The sequence below is a fragment of the Phaseolus vulgaris genome, chromosome 5 (assembly GCF_000499845.2).
Source record: "Phaseolus vulgaris cultivar G19833 chromosome 5, P. vulgaris v2.0, whole genome shotgun sequence".
Lineage (NCBI taxonomy): Eukaryota > Viridiplantae > Streptophyta > Magnoliopsida > Fabales > Fabaceae > Phaseolus > Phaseolus vulgaris.
This window is the reverse complement of record NC_023755.2, coordinates 31,171,300-31,191,095: the sequence shown is the minus strand read 5'-3', so window position 1 is coordinate 31,191,095 and position 19,796 is coordinate 31,171,300. Positions and strand designations below refer to the sequence as shown.

General features: G+C 44.9%; 3 protein-coding genes across 3 annotated transcripts; 2 read left to right on the top strand and 1 right to left on the bottom strand.

Annotated features, from left to right (window-relative positions):
- The first annotated feature begins 3,626 nt into the window (after nucleotides 1-3,626).
- LOC137834310 (shikimate O-hydroxycinnamoyltransferase-like) lies at nucleotides 3,627-3,968 on the top strand. Its single transcript, XM_068642369.1, has one exon. It carries the CDS (start codon nucleotides 3,627-3,629, stop codon nucleotides 3,966-3,968), a length of 342 nt encoding a protein of 113 aa, XP_068498470.1.
- Nucleotides 3,969-13,702: 9,734 nt separating this feature from the next.
- On the bottom strand, nucleotides 13,703-14,662 carry LOC137834309 (uncharacterized). Its single transcript, XM_068642368.1, has one exon. It carries the CDS (start codon nucleotides 14,660-14,662, stop codon nucleotides 13,703-13,705), a length of 960 nt encoding a protein of 319 aa, XP_068498469.1.
- A 1,247-nt stretch (nucleotides 14,663-15,909) lies between these two features.
- Nucleotides 15,910-17,479, top strand: LOC137835423 (shikimate O-hydroxycinnamoyltransferase-like). The gene is made up of 2 exons (XM_068643923.1): nucleotides 15,910-16,283; nucleotides 16,359-17,479. Exons 1-2 carry the CDS (start codon nucleotides 16,200-16,202, stop codon nucleotides 17,229-17,231), a joined length of 957 nt encoding a protein of 318 aa, XP_068500024.1. The 5' UTR covers nucleotides 15,910-16,199; the 3' UTR covers nucleotides 17,232-17,479.
- The last annotated feature ends 2,317 nt before the right edge of the window (nucleotides 17,480-19,796 follow it).

Here is a 19,796-nt window from a genome sequence, read left to right as displayed (position 1 = left end):
TACTGATTGAAAAGTCATTTAGTGCATATAATTTCATACAGGAAAAGCGACGAGTATCCGTCTAACTAGAGAACTCTGTATGTTTTGATGTATCTTGGTTTTATCCATTCTATTTATAGTTAAATATTTTTTTTTGGTTTATATTTTAGTTTTTCTAATTAATCTTGTTCGATAAGATTTGTTTGAGTTAAAATCATCCGAATCCTATCTACCACTATATAATCATTTTTATTTATTTTAAAAAATACCTCAAATATCAAACTGTGTATTCTGGAGTAGGTTATGCTTATGTGACTTAAATAAAAAAGCCAAAACAACTATTTTGGATTAATTATTTCAAAATGGTTAAATATGGATTTTTTTTATGAAGATTATAGTTGTCAAATAATGATTAGGATTTTTGAAAAGAAAATTGTTTGCAGTGGATTTCACCATCAGTAAACATTCATATTACTTTTAATGGAGTTGGAAAATGATAGATCAATTATTAGATATTTTAAATACATAAAGGAGGTCGTTTCTCCGGGGATTTTTAAGTCTTTATTAAAAGAGACTAATTTATTGGGTAACATAGTAGGTGAACTCCCAACTATATTTCTAACTCTTAATAATGACATGGGGTAAGAGTTTATGAGATCTTGATAATGGATCCAACAGTCATATATATATATATATATATATATATATATATATGAGAGACTATGAGAATTTTGTAAAGTTTAAAGAGAAGATGAATAAAAATAGTACAATAATTGGTGTTATAATTGTAAAAGCAAATCGTGGTAAAAAGATAGAGAAGAAAATTCTAATTGTCTAGAGAAAAGGTAAAATGGTAATTTAACAAACCTTTTAAGAGTGAAAAGGAAAATAAACACTTTTGCAAAAAGAAGAAAAAGTACTCTTTATTTAGTGCGGCTTTTGTACTATCCGCTTTCGTAAAAAACGCGGTGGTATTTTTGAAATTATTTTTATTTATGAATGCGATTATTTGTATAACCGCACTTGTACAAAACACTTGATTTACGAATGCGGCTATTGGTATAGCCGCACTTGTAAATCAAAGCGTTTTCATTTACGAATGCAGTTTTACCTTTAGTCGCATTCGTAAATCCTTTATTACCCTAAATTTTGAAGCGCGCCACACACAATTTCATACTTTCTTTCTCGTCTTTGCTTTCGATTCGCGTTTGCGCTCTGAGTTCATCTCCTTCTGCTACACCTACATTTCATTTGTGTTGATGTAAGTTTCTTGAGCTCTCTTTCTTCCTCTTCATCTTCACAAATATATGCATAAATGTTTTCGTTTTTCTTATATATGTTTTTTTCCTTGCATTGGTGGTCTCGAAACACTATTTTATTGACTGACATTCGTTGCTCCGTCGTTGCTTCCCTATTCGCCACCGTCGTTGCTGGCGCTCCCATGCCACTCTTCATGTATAAATTTTTTCGTTTTTCTTACATTGTTTGGTTTCTTGCATTGGTCAGTACTCTTTCATTGCCTTTGTGGGTTTTTGGTTTGCTCCGTCGCTGCTTCCCTGTCCGTCGCCACTTACGCTGTCGTTGTCGTTGCTGGCGCTCCCATGCCACTCTTCATCAACATTGCCTTCACACAATATTGGCGGTGTTTTAAATTTTTTGAATTTTTTTTAATGTTTTGGCATATACAAGTGCGGCTATAAGAAATATCCTCACTTATAAATGGTATTTACAAGTGCGGTTATATAGTCGCATTCTTATCTCTTCGATTTACAAGTGCGTGCTAATCAAATGCGGCTATATAGAGAAGAGATACTTTTAAAATCCATCTATATTGAGAAGGAATGAGTATATTAATTTGTGAATGTTTGGCCATGTCTATTAATTTGTTTTTTTTCCTGTTTCGATATGGGACTGTTTAGATGCAACTCTTAATACCTTGTTTGTGTCGACCAATATGATGAAATTTATAAATTCCAATAGTAGATTGACCGCTTCAAACAATGATTAGACATTAGGTAATACACTCTTAATTGTAATCCAAAATGTTACTTTGGCCTAATAACAAAGGGTTCATGATAATCATATAAGTAATCATAGATTTCGAGAAAAAGATACGTCATCATAATGCCTTAATAGTATATCCAGCACTGAATACAGATCTTATTTAAACGTCGAAATACCTTTTACCAATACCATTTGAAGTTTGCAAGGAAGACACTTATGAGAGAACGAAGACATTCATTAGAAAGAAGGAGTTGAGGACACCGACATGAGGTAATATAGAAGTAGGTGAGCTGCCAACTATATTTCTAACACTCAATAATGAAATGGGGTAAGAGTTTATGATATCTTGATAATGGGCCCAACAATCACCTATATATGAGACTATAATTAATGTTATAATAGTAAAAGTAAATCGTGTTAAAAAGAGTGAAAAGAAAATTCTACTTGTCTAGAGAAAAGATAAGATGGTAATTTAACACAAACCTTTTAAGTTATGAAGTTCAGACACTTCTCTTAAATGGTGTGTCAGTGTAGGATACTCATATCGGACACCGACACTTGTATGACACTTGTAGGACACGTATCCGTAAAGTGTCAAATTTAAAAAGTATTTGTTGGATTTCTGAAAATTATAGTACGATTCTAATACAATTTTAAAAAGAAAAAATACATTAATTTTCTAAAAGTTCAAATTTATTGTATAAATTTTTATTATGATTATAAACTTAAGAAACAAATCTTTTTAAACCAGTCATGAAAAATATTTTTCTGCTCCAAAAAATAATCTCGAACATACTTGTGCACATAAATCTTTATTGTCAATTTATATAATTCATAATTATATAATATATAGATTTGTGTCCCCGTATCCTACATTTCAGATATACGTATTTTTGTGTCCGTGTCACATGAGTGTCCGTGTGCTAGATAACTTTTTAAGAGTGAAAAGGAAAATAAATGTGCAGAAAACATTAACGAAAGAAGACTTTTTCTTCCTTTCTTTATTCACCAGTGAGACACTCCCCCACAGTTTCTTTGCATATCCGCATTCCGATTTCTTTGGTAACAAATAGATCCAAACAATTCATCCTTTCTCAAATTCATTTGGTAACCAACACTATTCACCCGGTTACAAAACACAAGGAAAAAAAGAGTAGAAAATAAAAAATAATTAAAGAGAAAATTTATAAAAATTTCTGATTTCAGGTGTGATTGCTAGTTTTTTTTTAAGTTGGGTTACAATTTTACTTATGGTAGATTTCAACTGTTCCTTACTAAATAAGAAGATAACTTAAAACAAATTACAAACGTGCTATAACAGAGATCACGAATAATAAAAAGTAGTACTACGTATTGGAGGAAGTTAGTTGAGTAGAAATGGTGAGAGCATTAATTGAATTAGGTTAGATATATAGGGACATTATGGATACATGCCTGTAGGTTGTAAGCAGAGATTGATGACGAGTAGTGTGAAGGAGTTGATAATGGTGCAACCCGCAATGGCTACCCCGCGGAAGGTGTTGTGGATGTCAAACATGGATTTGTTGGCGAGGATACATCAACCCTTATAAAAAACAAGGATAATCTTTATAAATAAAAGCAACCCTTAACACAACGTCTATCCCTAGTTGTAAGCAGAGATTATGACGATTAGTGTGAAGGAGTCCATAATGGTGCAACCCGCAAAGGCTACCCCGCGGAAGGTGTTGTGGAACTCAGACCTGGATTTGCTGGCGGGGAATTACCACATTCCCACCCTCTATTTCTACAACTCAAACGGGACTTCTAATTTCTTCCATCCCAACATTTTGAAAGAAGCCCTAAGTAAGACCCTCGTCCTTTTCTACCCAATGGCCGGCCGCCTCCGCCACGGTGACGACCACCGCATGGAGATTTATTGTGACGGGCAGGGTGTACTTTTCGTTGAGGCTCATGCCACCGTTGCCATGGACCACTTCACTCACAACCTTAACCATAGCAACTGATCCTGCCAGTTGACTTAGCGCAAGAGCGTTGCCTCGTCACGATCTTCCTCACCAGCTTGACACCACGTGCCCTCCAAGTCCGCTCCACAGATAGCCTCTCTGAGAACCTGAAAAACACACAGTGGCGCCTCTGCGGCCGGTGGCGCTCCGACGCTCAAGTTAGATCACATAATCACTAGAAAAACAATGTGTGTAAAAATAGCGTGTAAAAAACTCCCTCTGAATCTCACTCTGATTCTCTTTTATGCCTCCCTCTGTACCTGCGCCTAACAGAATTCTGTTATGCCTCTCTGGCATGTGTCAGAACCCTGTTGTGCTTTTCTGTGGCAACGTACCTCCAGAATCAGTAAAACGTGAGCGTCTGCGCGTGTCTGCGCTTGTCTGTACCTTTAGCGGCACGGAGTGCACCTTTGTCTGGACCGCGCCCCTCTTAGATGATGACATGTGGAGGCATGCAACTAACCACACACGTGTCACTACTTGAAGGGCTCTAGCGCTTCTCTCTGCGTGTCTAAGTTATTCCCTTGCGGGGTAACTTAGCGCATTCCTTTCATCTGGGTAAATCGCATACTCTCAGGAGAACGCCAGGTGTGGCTGGTCTAGGCACACTCACCAGGCATTGCTCTCTGCGCAAACGATTCCCCCTTCACGATGTCATGCACGTAATGGGTTGAGGGAGTCACCAATCACTGACCGGTTTACTAGCCCCCTCAGGCCACTCTCATGCACGATTCTCTGAGACATGTTCATGCGAGGTCTGTGTGTAACGCTCTTGCTGGGAACCTCTGTCCCAGCTTAACTGCGTGTAACACGAGACCCCGATGACCATGCACTCGATGATTGATCGGTGCTCTGTTGCTTCTCGCGTTCTGCTCCCAGGTGTTCATCTGGGAACTGATCTGTCGGTGACCCGCTTGGTTACTGACCACCGATCACCGTTCTGGGTGATCTGTCCCCTGACTTCTCTGCCAACTGGTCTGTCGGTGGCCACTTGGATGACCTCCGATCACCGCTCTAGGTGATCTGCTCCCTGATCTCTCTGTCACCCGATCCACGTGTCACCCTGCGAGTGGTCCACGTGATTGTCTTCTGCTGACATCATCAACCACCGATGACCGACCGGATCACAAGCCCCTCAGTCTCGAGCTGTGAACTCGTTCTCAGCGAAGAGACTAAGTGGTCGCGCCTTCGGTCCACGTGGCAAGTGGGCCCACATGACGTGCTACCTCACGTGCTGCCCTTTAATGTTACGACTACCTCCCTTAATCTCGCGACACGTGGGCGCATCAACGGTCAACGTGGAGTGTCGCTAGCGCTTCCCTTCTTTTCAAATAGGCGCGCGCCTTTACTGTTTCTTCATCTTCTTCAATCAACTCCCAAACTCTCTGCGAATCCCCTCTCTGCGCTTCCATCTTTCTTCTAGCTTTCTACCTTCAGAACTTTCGCGATCATTCAAAGGTATGGTTTTTCTTCTTTCTTGGTCCATTTAGGTTCCTTTCATCGATTGCATTCGCCCCTTTCATCATCATGCATCCATCTTCCCCTAGCATTCTTCACTCCGCTCTCTGCTTCTCCCTCTTCCTCTTTCCGCCTGGACCCTTCTTTCTCCTTCCCTTCCTCTGTTTTTCACCGAACCATTCATCATTCCCTCCCCTTCCATTCATTCTGACTTTTCGCTTTTCCCCCACTGCAGCTATCTATCAATGGCTCGCTTGAAACAGACCGCTCGAATCATCGCCTCGTCTTCTGGTGCACAGCCTTCCGCAAGTGCTCCATCTCCACCACCACCCGTTGCAACCTCCTACCATGACAACGCCAGGGTCTATGACTGGGCTCCCCTGGCGTTGCTCGCCGAAACCTCTACCTTGCTGCCGCAAGGGCACCTAAAATCCCTCCTGAGCAGCGACCCGGATGAGCCCTCTTGCGCCATCGATCGGGAAAACGACTTCAACATCCGCGTCTGCATTCCTCCTCGAGGGATGCCCATCTGTGCGGACGATAGGGCCACCAATGGGGTGCCCTTCATCTTCGTCTACTCCGCCATCTTCAAAAGGTTGAAGCTACGCCTACCCTTCACCTTTTTCGAGAAGGAGCTGATGATGGAGCTGAACGTCGCACCCTGCCAACTCCATCCAAATGCCTGGGCCTTCATCCGGGCATTTGAAATTTTCTGCAATTACTTCGGGCATAACGCCTCCGTGGATGTGTTCCTCTACTTCTTCGAGGCGAAGAACCCTGGGGACAGGTCCTGGGTTAGTCTGAATGGGGTTGCTGGACGGGTGCTCTTGGGCCTGTATTAGCAATCCTTCAAAGATTGGAAAGGCAGGTTCTACATGATATCTGCCACCCTGCAAAGTCCAACATTGCTCGAGGGGTGCCCCCTCTACTGGGTTCCTGTGGTTGAATTCAAGAAACCCCGGGACCTCAAAGCCATGGCCCCCTACGAGCGCGAGCTATGTGGGCTGTTCCTGGGGGCCAAGTACAACTCTGCTCTCCTCATCAAACATGAGTTTGATGTGTTGGCTTTGAAAAAATACATAGGTAGCTCTTCTTCTGTCACCTCTTAGGATACTTGCACATTCTCATGCATGTTTGCATACATTTTGACTCACTTGCATAACTAGGCCATCTAACTCTTCTTTTTCCCTTCGATGTAGATACGATGTCAGGGAAGGATAGGAGGAAAGCTTTGCTGGAGCTTGCCAAACTTCTTTTTCCTCTTCTTCCACCACCGATCCTATTGCAGCTCCTCCTCTCTCGGTCGCGCCAGCTGAAGGCCCTGAGCCAGGAAGGAAAAGAAGGAAGCTGGTGAAGGCCTTCCCTTCATCTGCTGCTGCTGCTGCTGCTCCTGCTCCCTCAACCAAAGAGGAGAGCTCTGACTCTCCTCTCATACACCGCAAGAGGACACTTCCAGCGGTTGGGGGGGCTTCATCTCTTCAGCCCGGGGAGATTGAGGTAGTGGAGATAGAGGAAGGTTCACCCTCGCCTCCTTCTATTCAACCTGCCCCAGTGCCAACATGCCTTCCCTCTCCCCAACAACTGCCATCCCCAACTCCTCGATCGCCATCTCCTCCCCCAGCAGGCCAACCACTTGGTCAATCCACTCCACCTGCTGGGGGCGATTCTGCTTGCTCGGGGGATCTCCCGGGACCTCTCGTGTCGCCACCACCACTGCCAACCTCCGCTGCTACCGCTGAAGGTGGCGAGGCCAGCTCTCGACCAAGCGGCTCTGGAACAAGTAATGAGAACTTCAGCCGAGTCATTGCTCTGGTTCGACAGCTCATTCGCAGCCGGGAGCTCATCGAGTGGACCGGGGAGGAGGTGGACATGCACCTGGTGAAGCAGATAGTGCTAGCCCTGGAGAAGAGGGTAAAGGAGCTTGAGCATGACAAGGCGTCACTGCAAAGTGACTTCGAAGCTGCCCAAGGGTCCATAGCCATGATGAGGGGTATGGTGGAAAAGTCCAGGGGAGTGTACTTCGCGCAAGTCCAAGAGACCATCAAGACTGAGATCTTGATGGGGCAAGCTGTCAACTCCCTGGACTGCGAGGTGGCGCAACTGCGGGCCGAGACCTCCTCCCTACGCCAACTGAACTCACAACTAGTGGGGGAGCTCGAGTCTACCAGGGAAGCGACCGCTACTGGGGAGAAGAAGCTTGAGGAGGTGGTGAGCAAGCTGTCTGAGGCAAAGGGCCAATTGGAAGAAGCTGCCTCTTCCCTTGCTGCCCTTACCACCGAGAAAAATGCTGCGGAGGCCTCAAAGCAAAAATTGGAGGATGAGAACGCCGACCTTATGAATGTGGGTGCTGACGCCCTTGCTGACGGATTCGAGCTGGCGCTCGAGCAGATCCAATGCGTTCTCCCGGACTTGGACCTCTCACAGTTCAACATTTATCACGAAGTGGTAGATGGAAAGCTCATCCCTCCTCCTTGAGCTTTTTCTCTCTTTTTCTTTGTAATTTTGCACTTCTGCACAATTCGTTGTAGTTGAACTTGTATAAACTTTGTCGCTTAATATATACCAGTTTCAGACGCATATCTTTCTCTCCGCATTTTTCTTAAGCTTTGTCTTTCTCTTTGCACACGACTAACTGTTAACCAGCTTAGGCTTAGCGCGATCTGCCTTCTTTGATCTTGGCCTCTACTTTGATCGCGACTAACTACTCCCTTAGCTTCGTCCTTAACAGTTCTTGTGCACTGCTTTGTACTGGATGAATGACAAGGCATAGCCTGTCTGCTAGCTTGTTGTGTAGGAATTTGTTTGGAAAAGTTTCCTCCGACAAGGCAAGACTGATCAGTCATCGTTCCTCAAGCAGCGTACCCACCAACAACTCATCAGTCATCGTTCTTCGGGCAGCGTACCCACCAACAACTCATCAGTCACCGTTCTTTGTACTTCACTTTGCTTCTCCATCGCTCTAGCGCTAAGCGCACAGAGGGCATCGATAGTCAGAGGTGATACCTTGTTTGGCGAAACTTGCTCAACTGCGTGAACTCAGCAATACTTGAACTTGACCCTCCATGTACCGCTTTTAACTCGAGCAAGTTGTTTAACCTTATAACAAACTTGGCAAACTGTTAACTCAAAGTAAACTTGAGCAACTATCAATTCTTCGGCGATGACGTTCAATAAAACTTGTGAACTTAAGGCAACAAACCCTAACATAAAATCACTTACTAGGCAGCAGGTTTTGACTCAAACTAGTATTAAGATACAGTTTACCTGATCTGCCAAGTGAAATTCCCCTTACTTCTGTCATCGCCCGGAACTCTTCGAATCTGGTACTCGCCGCACAAGCCCTTCACTGTCTCAACTTTCACGCCGCAAGGTTCTGGCGATGTTACCTTTCTTCTTTTCCCTGACCTGATCATTGTTCCCTCATCTGGGGATAGAGGCGCCTTTCGGATCCTTCTCTACCTCCCTGAGTTTCAGAACAATGATCTGGTCTTACTGGGTCAACATTGATGTTTCACTTAAAGGGGGAAAGGCATTTTCCTTCCCTTTAAGGTCACAAACACCCCTGACCTTTCAGCTCATTTTGCCTGAACTCGCTCAACGGCGAGAAGGACTTTATCTGGCCTGAACTCGCTCAACGGCGAGAAGGACTTTATCTGGTGCCTCTACTTTGCCCAGGATTTACATCTCCTCTTCCCTGGATGCACTGAGGACTTTTAATCTTGCCTCTATCTGCTGGTGCAGAGAGGTCTTTTAATCTGATCTCGCCTGCACTCGCACAAAGTCGAGGAGGACTTTATCTGGTGCCTCTACTTTGCCTAGGGGTTACATCTCCTCTTCCCTGGACGCATTGAGGACTTTTAATCTTGCCTCTATCTGCTGGTGCAGAGAGGTCTTTTGATCATTGCTGGTGCCTCCGATCGCCGAAAGACGATGAGGACTTTACAACTTTAACTGTGCCGCCGATCGCCGAAAAGCGATGGGGACTTTAAAACTTTTAACTGAGAGCATGCAATACGATTTTACTGTTGCCCTAGATCACATACTAGTAATAAGGCCTTTTTCCTAAAACTCTCGAAGCCATAAGCATGCAAACATAGAAGCTTTAAACTTTGAAAAACTCTTCTTTATTGGGTGGCCTCATTAAAAACCCTCCTTAGGGAAAAAAGAGTGCCCCCTTGAAATTGTTTTAACAGAAACTATTCGAATCTCTTCATATTCGTCTTTACTTACAAGGCTTTAACTGTAATACGACTTGAGATGTGTTGCGTTCCAAGTGCGAGGAATCGCCCCTCCTTCTAACGTCTCCAAGCGGTAGGCGCTATTCCCGAGCGCCTCGGTTATTCTGAACGGTCCTGTCCACTTGGGCGATAACTTGTTCTGCATCTCATACTGATGGGCCTTCCTCATCACCAGATCGCCGCTTTTAAACTGCCTTGACGTTACCTTAGAGTTGTACCTTCGCTCAACTCTTCTCTTTACCGCTTCGGCTTTCACTCTCGCCTCCTTCCTGACCTCATCCAGCAAATCCAGATTCATTCTTCTTTCTTCGTTCGAGTCTTCCGCCACGAAGTTCTGGAATCTTGGCGAGCTTTCCTGGATTTCGACTGGAATCATCGCATCACATCCATAAACCAAACTGAAGGGGGTCTCGTGGGTTCCTGACTGCTCAGTGGTATGGTATGCCCAAACTATGCGGGGTACCTCTTCAGCCCACGATCCCTTAGCTTTCTCTAATCTTCTCTTTAAACCTCTCAGCAACACCCGATTGGCAGACTCCACTTGGCCATTCGTCTGTGGGTGTTCGACAGATGCAAACACCTGTTGTATCCCCACCTTTTCGCACAGCTTTTTCAAGAGGTGACTTGCAAACTGAGTCCCATTGTCTGACACCAAGCGTTTAGGCACACCAAACCGGCACACTATGTTCTTCCATACAAAGCTCTCGATCTTGTGTGCGGTGATCTGGGCCACTGGCTCCGCTTCGATCCACTTGGTGAAGTATTCGATCGCCACCACCAAGTACTTCATCTGCCTGATCGCCAATGGGAAGGGTCCCAGAATGTCAATTCCCCAAGTATGGAACGGCCATGGGCTGTAAATCGACTTCAGCTCTTCTAGGGGTGCCTTGTGCCAATCGGTGTGCTGCTGGCATTGCTTGCAACGCTGGGCGTATCTCTTGCAATCTTCTCTCATCGTGGGCCAGTAATAGCCTGCACGAATAGTCCTTGTCGCCAGCGATCGACCTCCAATGTGGCTCCCGCAAATTCCCTCATGGAGCTCAGCCATAATCCTCGTGCACTTCTCTCCGTGTATGCATACAAGAAGGGGGTGCGTGAATCCAAACCTGTACAGCTCGCCGTCAATAAGGGTAAACTTGCTGGAGCTCTTCTTTATTTTTCTGGCCTCAGTTGAGTCAACTGGAAGCACACCATCCACTAAATAACGTTGGTAAGGCGTTATCCACGTGTCTGGCTCGTGGACAGCGCAAATCTGCATCGATCTTGCTCCTTCTTCTACCGGGCGCGCTCTGACCCTCGGCGCCCTCAGAGTTTCTTGTGTTAGGGATCTATGGCTTATCGCCGGTCTTCCCATTGATCTGCAAACATGGAAAACTTGGTGGTCTGCCACGAATGCTCGAGGCGCTTTCAGAGTTTCTTGAATGACAGTCCTCTGCCTACCCCCCTTGCCCGAACTGGCGAGCTTGGCTAGCAAGTCAGCTCGGGCATTCTGTTCTCTTGGCACGTGCACCATTTCAAATGAAGCGAAAGATCTTCTCAGCTCCTGCACGTACTCCAAGTAGGCTGCCATCTGCGGGTCCTTGGCTTGGAACTCGCCAGTTACTTGTCCCGTGACCAACAGCGAGTCGCTCTTGGCCATCAGCACTCTCGCCCCCATTTCCTTAGCCATCAAGATTCCAGCGATCAAAGCCTCATACTCTGTTTGGTTGTTGCTTGCTTTGAAAGCGAACCTTAATGACTGCTCTATCAACACTCCGTTGGGCCCCTCCAAGATGACCCCAGCCCCGCTGCCCAGCTGGTTGGACGACCCATCAACAGAGAGTACCCAGCGAAAGTCACCCTTGGCGTTTTGTGCCACTTCTGAGGACAACTCGACCACGAAATCGGCGAAGACTTGCCCTTTGATCGATCCCCGGGGCTCATACTTGATGTCGAACTCCGAAAGCTCGACCGCCCACTTCACCATCCTTCCAGCCACATCGGGCTTCTTCAAAACCTTCTGGATCGGCAGATCAGTCGTCACCAGTACCGTGAAGCTCTGGAAGTAATGGCGCAATCTCCTCGCCGAGAATACAACCGCTAATGCTGCCTTTTCTAGGGCCTGGTACCTTACCTCCGGGCCTTGCAGCACCTTGCTAACGAAATATATAGGCCTTTGGGTCTGGTCCTGATCCTGCACTAGCACTGCGCTGATCGCCCTTTCAGTTATGGCAAAGTACAGCCTGAGGGGTGTTATGTCTTGGGGCTTGCACAGAACTGGAGGGCTCGCCAAATATTCCTTGAGCTTTACGAAGGCCTCCTCACACTCCTTTGTCCAAACAAATCTGTTGTTTCTCTTCAAACATTGGAAGTATGGGTGGCCCTTCTCTCCGCTTGCCGATACGAATTGAGACAGGGCGGCCATTCGCCCCGTGAGTTGCTGCACCTCCTTCACATTGGCGGGGCTCCTCATTGCCAAAATGGCGGCGCACTTCTCGGGGTTAGCCTCAATTCCCCTCTCTGACAGAAGAAACCCCAGAAATTTCCCTGCACATTCCTTCCGAGCATGGGCGCGAGCACCTTGTCCATCAGCCTTTGGTACGTGACCCCTGCATTCTTCAACCCGAAGGGCATCACCTTGTAGCAATAACACGATCTTTCCGTCATGAAGGCGGTCTTCTCTTCGTCCATGGGGTGCATTTTGATTTGGTTGTATCCCGAAAAGGCATCCAGGAAACTGAGCAGCTTGCACCCTGATGCACTGTCTACTAGGGCGTCAATGCTTGGCAAAGGGTAAGAGTCCTACGGGCAGGCCTTGTTCAAGTCTGTAAAGTCGACGCACATCCACCATTTTCCGCTGCTCTTCTTGACTAGGACGACGTTAGCGAGCCATTCTGGATATTGGATTTCCCTGATGTGGCCCGCTGCAAGTAGTTTCCGTGTCTCTTCTTTGATCGCTTGCCTCTTCTCCTCATTGAATTTTCTTCTTCTTTGGCGGATAGGCCGGACTTGGGGGTCCATTGCCAAACGATGGCATAAGAAATCGGGGTCGATCCCCGGCATATCTGAAGCAGCCCACGCAAACGCATCCAAATGTCTACTTATTACCTCGGCGATCTGGTCTTGCGTTTTGCTATCCAGGGTCCTTCCCAGCTTAAACACCTTCCCACTGATCTCCTTCTCGAGTCATTCCTCTATTGGCTGAGGTTTCCTCTCGCTGGCAATCAGCGCCCTCGCGATACCGGTTTCTCTGGCGGTCTCCGAGCAGTTTCTCTCCGACCTCGCCTCTACATTCCCCATCGGCGCATCGCGCTCGGCGGCTACTTCTAACGCCGTATCCGAAGCTCGTCGGGGTTTGCGCTCCGGCTCCACCCCAGGGGGAGGCGTTGTGGTCACGTGGCACACATAACTCTTGTTCTTGAGGTTGTTTTCGTAACACTTCTTTGCCTCCTTCTGGTCGGAGCAGATAGTGATGATCATACCCTCCATAGACGGCAGCTTGACCTTCATGTGCCTTGTCGAAGGCACAACTCCTGTTCTGTTGAGCGTTGGCCTCCCCAGCAGTATGTTGTATGCTGATGGGGCGTTTACAACAAGGTACCTGACCTTCTCCGTTCGTGAGGCCAAGCCGTCGGTGAAGGTCGTCCTCAGCTCGATATACCCCCTCACCTCCACTTGGTCGCCGACAAAACCGTACAAGCAGCCCCCATATGGTCTTAGCTGATCAGGGGACAGTTGTAACTTCTCAAAGGTTGGCCAAAACATCACGTCTGCTGAGCTTCCTTGGTCGACCAGCACCCGGTGGACGGTCCTTCCCGCCGTGACAAGCGAGATCACAATAGGGTCGTTGTCGTGAGGCACCACGTCCCTGCGGTCCTCTTTGGTGAACGTGATATCCACATCGGGCGAGTGATCCTCAAAGGCTTCCACTGACATTATCGACCTCGCATACCTTTTTCGTTGCGACGCTGTGCACCCCCCGCCGGAGAATCCGCCAGCTATGGTGTGGATCTCGCCGTGGATAGGCACCTCGTGCTGTTGCCCTCCGCTGCTCGCTGGTTAAGACCCTGATGCTTGGTCCGCTTGCTTCTCTAGCAAGTAATCCTTCAGGAAACCACATTTGACCAGCTCGGCAAGCTGGTGCCCCAGGGCCAAACACGAATTGATAGAGTGGCCAAAGCTCTTGTGGAACTCGCACCATGCGTCTGGCTTTGGCCCCAAAATCTTCTCCGCCGTCTTCTCAGGCACTTTGAGCCTGGCAGCTATGTTTGGGATGGCGATCAAATCAGCTAATCCCATCACGAACTCATACCTCGGGGGGCGATTACTTTCCCTGGGGCGCCCTGGCCCCTTGCTCTTATTTTTCTTAGGGTCGTAAGGGTGACGCGTCCTTTGATCCCTCTTTCCCGCCGCCGCCTCCATCACCCTCTGAGGTTGTACCCTCGCTTGGGTGCGCGGTTTAGCTGGGGCTACATTTCCTCTCTTCTCGGTGACCTCGCTCTCGGCGGCGATGTGAGCCACAGCACGTCGCCGGATTTCAGCGAACGTGGCTGGGTGGCTCCTGATGAGCGACTCACTAAAGGGCCCAGGCAATACACCCTTTTTGAAGGCGTGCACGAACATATCCTCATCCTTTCCTGGCAAACGGACTATCCGAGCCCCGAATCTGTTCAAGAAATCCTTCAAGGACTCCCCTTGGTACTGCCTTATATCAAACAAGTCGTAAGACACTAGAGGTGGCGCCTTGTTCACCATGTACTGCTCAACAAACATCTTGGAAAACTGTTGGAACGTGGTAATATGGGCAGTGGGTATACTGACGAACCAGTCCAACGCCGTTCCGCTCAAGGTGCTCATGAACACCTTACAATACACCGCGTCTGAGCCCCCTGAGAGCATCATCTGAGTATGAAACGCCGTGAGATGGGCTTCAGGGTCCTCCACCCCAGTGAAAAACGCTTTCACTGCTACAGTGCTAGCCGGGACTACTGAGTCCATGATCTCTTGGGAAAACGGCATAGGAAAGCTGCGTGGTGGGGATGGGGGTGCGGATCTGTCCCCTGCCGCACGCTCCTCCCGCTCCTGAAGGGCTTTGCGCAGCTTTTCGTTGATCCTGTTGAGCTCTTCGTTCCTTGCTTGCGAGGCCACCAGCGCCTCGTGCATCCTTTCCTGCTCAGAACGCGATGCAGCCACGTTCTCCTGCAGCGTCCTCATCATGTCCATCACCTGCGTCATGGACACAGCATCTTCGTCGGTTGATGGCGCAACTGAACTGGAGCGCGTTGTCCTCATCCTTCCGCAGCAAACTCAGCAGCTCAAAGAACTCCAAACAAACGGTGAAAACTCCAGGAGTCGACTGAGATAGCGAGCAGCTGAACAGAAAACACTCGAAGCACCACCAACACAAACTATGGTTGGGAATCACGTTTTATACGTGCCCCACGGTGGGCGCCAAATGATCCTGCCGGTTGACTTAGCGCAAGAGCGTTGCCTCATCACGATCTTCCTCACCAGCTTGACACCACGTGCCCTCCAAGTCCGCTCCACAGATAGTCTCTTTGAGAACCTGAAAAACACACAGTGGTGCCTCTGCGGCCGGTGGCGCTCCGACGCTCAAGTTAGATCACATAATCACTAGAAAAACAATGTGTGTAAAAACATTGTGTAAAAAACTCCCTCTGAATCTCACTCTGATTCTCTTTTATGCCTCCCTCTGTACCTGCGCCTAACAGAATTCTGTTATGCCTCTTTGGCATGTGTCAGAACCCTGTTGTGCTTTTCTGTGGCAACGTACCTCCAGAATCAGTAAAACGTGAGCGTCTGCGCTTGTCTGTACCTTTAGCGGCACGGAGTGCACCTTTGTCTGGACCGCGCCCCTCTTAGATGATGACACGTGGAGGCATGCAACTAACCACACACGTGTCACTACTTGAAGGGCTCTAGCGCTTCTCTGTGTGTGTCTAAGTTATTCCCTTGCGGGGTAACTTAGCGCATTCCTTTCATCTGGGTAAATCACATACTCTCAGGAGAACGCCAGGTGTGGCTGGTCTAGGCACACTCACCAGGCATTGCTCTCTGCGCAAACGATTCCCCCTTCACGATGTCATGCACGTAATGGGTTGAGGGAGTCACCAATCACTGACCGGTTTACTAGCCCCCTCAGGCCACTCTCATGCACGATTCTCTAGGACATGTTCATGCGAGGTCCGTGTGTAACGCTCTTGCTGGGAACCTCTGTCCCAGCTTAACTGCGTGTAACACGAGACCCCGATGACCATGCACTCGATGACTGATCGGTGCTCTGTTGCTTCTCGCGTCCTGCCCCCAGGTGTTCATCTGGGAACTGATCTGTTGGTGACCGCTTGGTTACTGACCACCGATCACCGTTCTGGGTGATCTGTCCCCTGACTTCTCTGCCAACTGGTCTGTTGGTGGCCACTTGGATGACCTCCGATCACCGCTCTAGGTGATCTGCTCCCTGATCTCTCTGTCACCCGATCCACGTGTCACCCTGCGAGTGGTCCACGTGATTGTCTTCTGCTGACGTCATCAACCAATGATGACCGACCGGATCAGCAACCTTATTCCCGCGGTGGATTATTCTGCCGGGATTGAAACATATCCGTTAGTGGTGTTACAGGTGCGTTCCTTTTCTTTCTCTTTGTAAGGATAAAATGAAACTAACTATTTGCTGCACTGCACTGCATGCATTCAGGTAACATATTTCAGATGTGGAGGGGTCTCAATAGGCGTTGGTAATGTGCACCATGTAGCAGATGGAGAATCAGGTGTTCACTTCATCAATTCATGGTCCAATGTGGCTCGTGGCATCCCCATTTCTGTTCCCCCATTTATTGACAGGAACTTACTTCGTGCCAGGGAACCACCCCAACCAGCTTTTCCTCACCACGAATACCAGCTCTCACCACCCATCACCACCACCACCACACCTGTGGTTTCCTCTATTTTAAAATTGAGTCGTGACCAACTCAACATCCTGAAGGGCAAGTCGAAAGAAGATGGCAACACAATAAACTATAGCACTTATGAGATGTTGGCAGCTCATATATGGAGAAGTGTGTGCAAAGCAAGAGGCCTTCCTGAAGTCCAAGAAACCAGACTATATATTCCAATTAATGGAAGGTCACGGCTGCAACCTCCCCTCCCTCCTGGTTACCTTGGCAATGCTATCTTCTCCACCATTCCCAAAGCATTGGCAGGAGATCTCGTGTCAAAACCTACATGGTATGCTGCAAATCAAATCCACAACGCAATAGCGAGAATGGACAACGAATATTTGAGATCAGCTCTTGACTATCTGAAGCTACAGCCTGATCTAAATGCTCTTGTTCCTGGAGCACATACTTTTGGGTGTCCAAATGTGGGTATCAATAGCTGGGCTAAGTTTCCAGTCTATGATGCTGACTTTGGTTGGGGAAGACCGATCTTCATGAGACCTGGCTGGATTATATACGAGGGGCTAGCAATCATAATTCCAAGCTCAACAAATGATGGCAGCTTGTATTTGAAAATGGCTCTACCACCTCACCATATGAAGCTGTTTCAAGAATTCCTTTATGACATTTGAGGGGTTGGATATTAACTTCACACCCTTTTCCCACCATCATCGCTTGCCATCTTTTCCCATGATACAAATTAGTCCTAGCACTATCATTGATCACATCACGTCTTTCTAGTTTTTCAATTCAATAAATATGTAATGCTTATGAGTCACCATCTCATAACATTCATCATGACAAGTGTTCTTCGAGATTTTCTTCTTTATTTACTAATAAAGGGACTTTAATAAAGGAAAAGTGATGATGATTTACTCTATATATATCTCGTGATTAACAAACAAATCTATAAGACGATATGATGAAATAACGTAAAAGATATTTTACTAGAGTTTAGTTGTTTTAAATATTTTCTGTCACCTTTTATATTTCAGACCATTATATAATATATTCAATATTTGAATATGTTAGACTCTTTACATAAATTTTTTCAATGCTAATATGAGTCATTTCTTTCAATTTTATTCTTGTATTGTCTTATATATTATTGTTAAGAAATCAATAATTTACATTATCTGTGGGAAAAAGAAAAAGAAAGTCAAAGAAGTTGAAAATATGACCAATAAGTTTGACATCGAGAACTTTTTTGGGAGAACGACTTTGGATTACGAAGAATTAAGATGAAGACCATCTTGATACAATAAAAATGTGTTGATGATCTGAAGGATAATACAAACATGTCAGTGTCTATGTTTCATAAGGAAAAGAATAATATAATCAACAAATCTGAGAGCCCTATATTTTTGTGCTTTTGGAAGAGCAAACCTAATATTACTTATGTTCATTCACATAAACATTAGGCAAGTTTGTTTGACCTTTTCTAAGTCTTAGAATGGACTTTCTCTTCATTGTTACTGCATCAGTAATAACAATAGGTTTTTCAAGTTGAGAAGCCAAATCAAGATCCAACACATATAAGTGAAATTGAACTTGTTTACTCCAACAAGAAATTCAACTCATTAATAATTGAAACAAACATATCATGCAAATATAGAGATACATGAACAAATACCTGCAATTGACACTTGCTTAACATTAATACTTTTGTGTCATAAATTAAACATACAATCCAAACTCAAAAAAAAGAAGAAGCATTCTATACATAATAAGGTTCTCATTTGGGTGACATATTAATACACAAAAACATAATAATGTTAGTAATAACCTTATTTGATAAGACATATGCATTAATTAAATATACTTATAATTTTTGGATGTGTAAATAAAGCTAAAGTTACTAACACATACTCACTATCAATAGTCATATCTATTAATTATAAGAACAATTAATCAACCCACTAGTACAAACAAGACTTTTTTTTACGGCTACACAAGATTTTTGTGATGGTTCTGAGGTGATATAAGAACTCTGCACTTTCTATGTTAGTTGAAAAACTGTCATAGTAGGTTGACTTACTATGATTGTTGTATATAAACTGTCATAAAATGTGCAAAATATTTGTCATAGTATGTTCAAACAAAACTTTCTATGCCTGTTATTTCTAGAACAATTATAAAAAATATGACTTACCATGATGGTTCTCATCAAAATTGTCATAGTAAGTGATTGTCTGTGACAAATATTTCTACCACTCGTCAAATCAAATTTTTTATGTCATATATTACAATAATCGTCATAGTAAGTTTTTTTTTATTGAGACCTTCATATATTGAGACCTTTATATAATATATTGAATATTTGAATATGGTAGACTCTTTACATAAATTTTTTTAAAGTTAATAAGAGTCTTTCTTTCAATCTTATTTTTATTTGGTGGGAAAAAGAAAAAGAAAGTAAAAAAAGTTGAAAATATGACCAACAACACGTTTGACATCGAGAACTTGTTTGGGAAAACGACTTTGGATTATGAAGAATTAAGATGAAAGACCATCTTGATACAATAAAAATTTGTTGATGCTATGAAGGATAATGCAAACATGCTAGTGTCTATGTCTCAGAAGGAAAAGACTAATATAATCAATAAAGCTAGGAGCCCCATAATTTTGTGTTTTTGGAAGAGCAGACCTAATGTTACTTATGTTCATTCACATAAACATTAGGCTAAGTTTGTTTGACTTTTTCTAAGTCTTATAATGGACTTTCTCTTCATTTTTACTGCATGAGTAATAGCAACAGATTTTCAAATTGAAAAGCCAAATCAAGATCTAACACATATAAGTGAAATTGAACTTGTTTACTCCAACAAGAAATTCAACTCATTAAAGATTGAAACAAACATATCATGCAAATATAGAGATACATGAACAAATACTTGCAATTGAAACATGCTTAACATTAATACTTTTGTGTCATAAATTAAACATACAATGCAAACTCAAACAAAAAAACCAAGCATTCTATACATACTAATGTTCTCATTTGGGTGATATATTATATACACAAAAACATAATAATGTTAGTAATAACCTTATTTGATAAGACTTATGCATTAATTAAATATACTTATTATTTTTTGATGTATAAATAAAGTTAAAGCTACTAACACATACTCACTATCAATAGTAATATCTATTAATTATAAGAACAATTAATCAACCCACTAGTGCAAACAAGA

What these genes read in the sequence shown, in the direction of transcription:
- LOC137835423 (XM_068643923.1), top strand. Translation starts at nt 16,200, where the DNA reads ATGATGACCGACCGGATCAGCAACCTTATTCCCGCGGTGGATTATTCT. An exon ending in ATCCGTTAGTGGTGTTACAG is followed by an intron (nt 16,284 to 16,358) that starts GTGCGTTCCTTT and finishes GCATGCATTCAG; the next exon opens with GTAACATATTTCAGATGTGG.
- LOC137834310 (XM_068642369.1), top strand. Translation starts at nt 3,627, where the DNA reads ATGACGATTAGTGTGAAGGAGTCCATAATGGTGCAACCCGCAAAGGCT.
- LOC137834309 (XM_068642368.1), bottom strand. Translation starts at nt 14,662, where the DNA reads ATGCCGTTTTCCCAAGAGATCATGGACTCAGTAGTCCCGGCTAGCACT.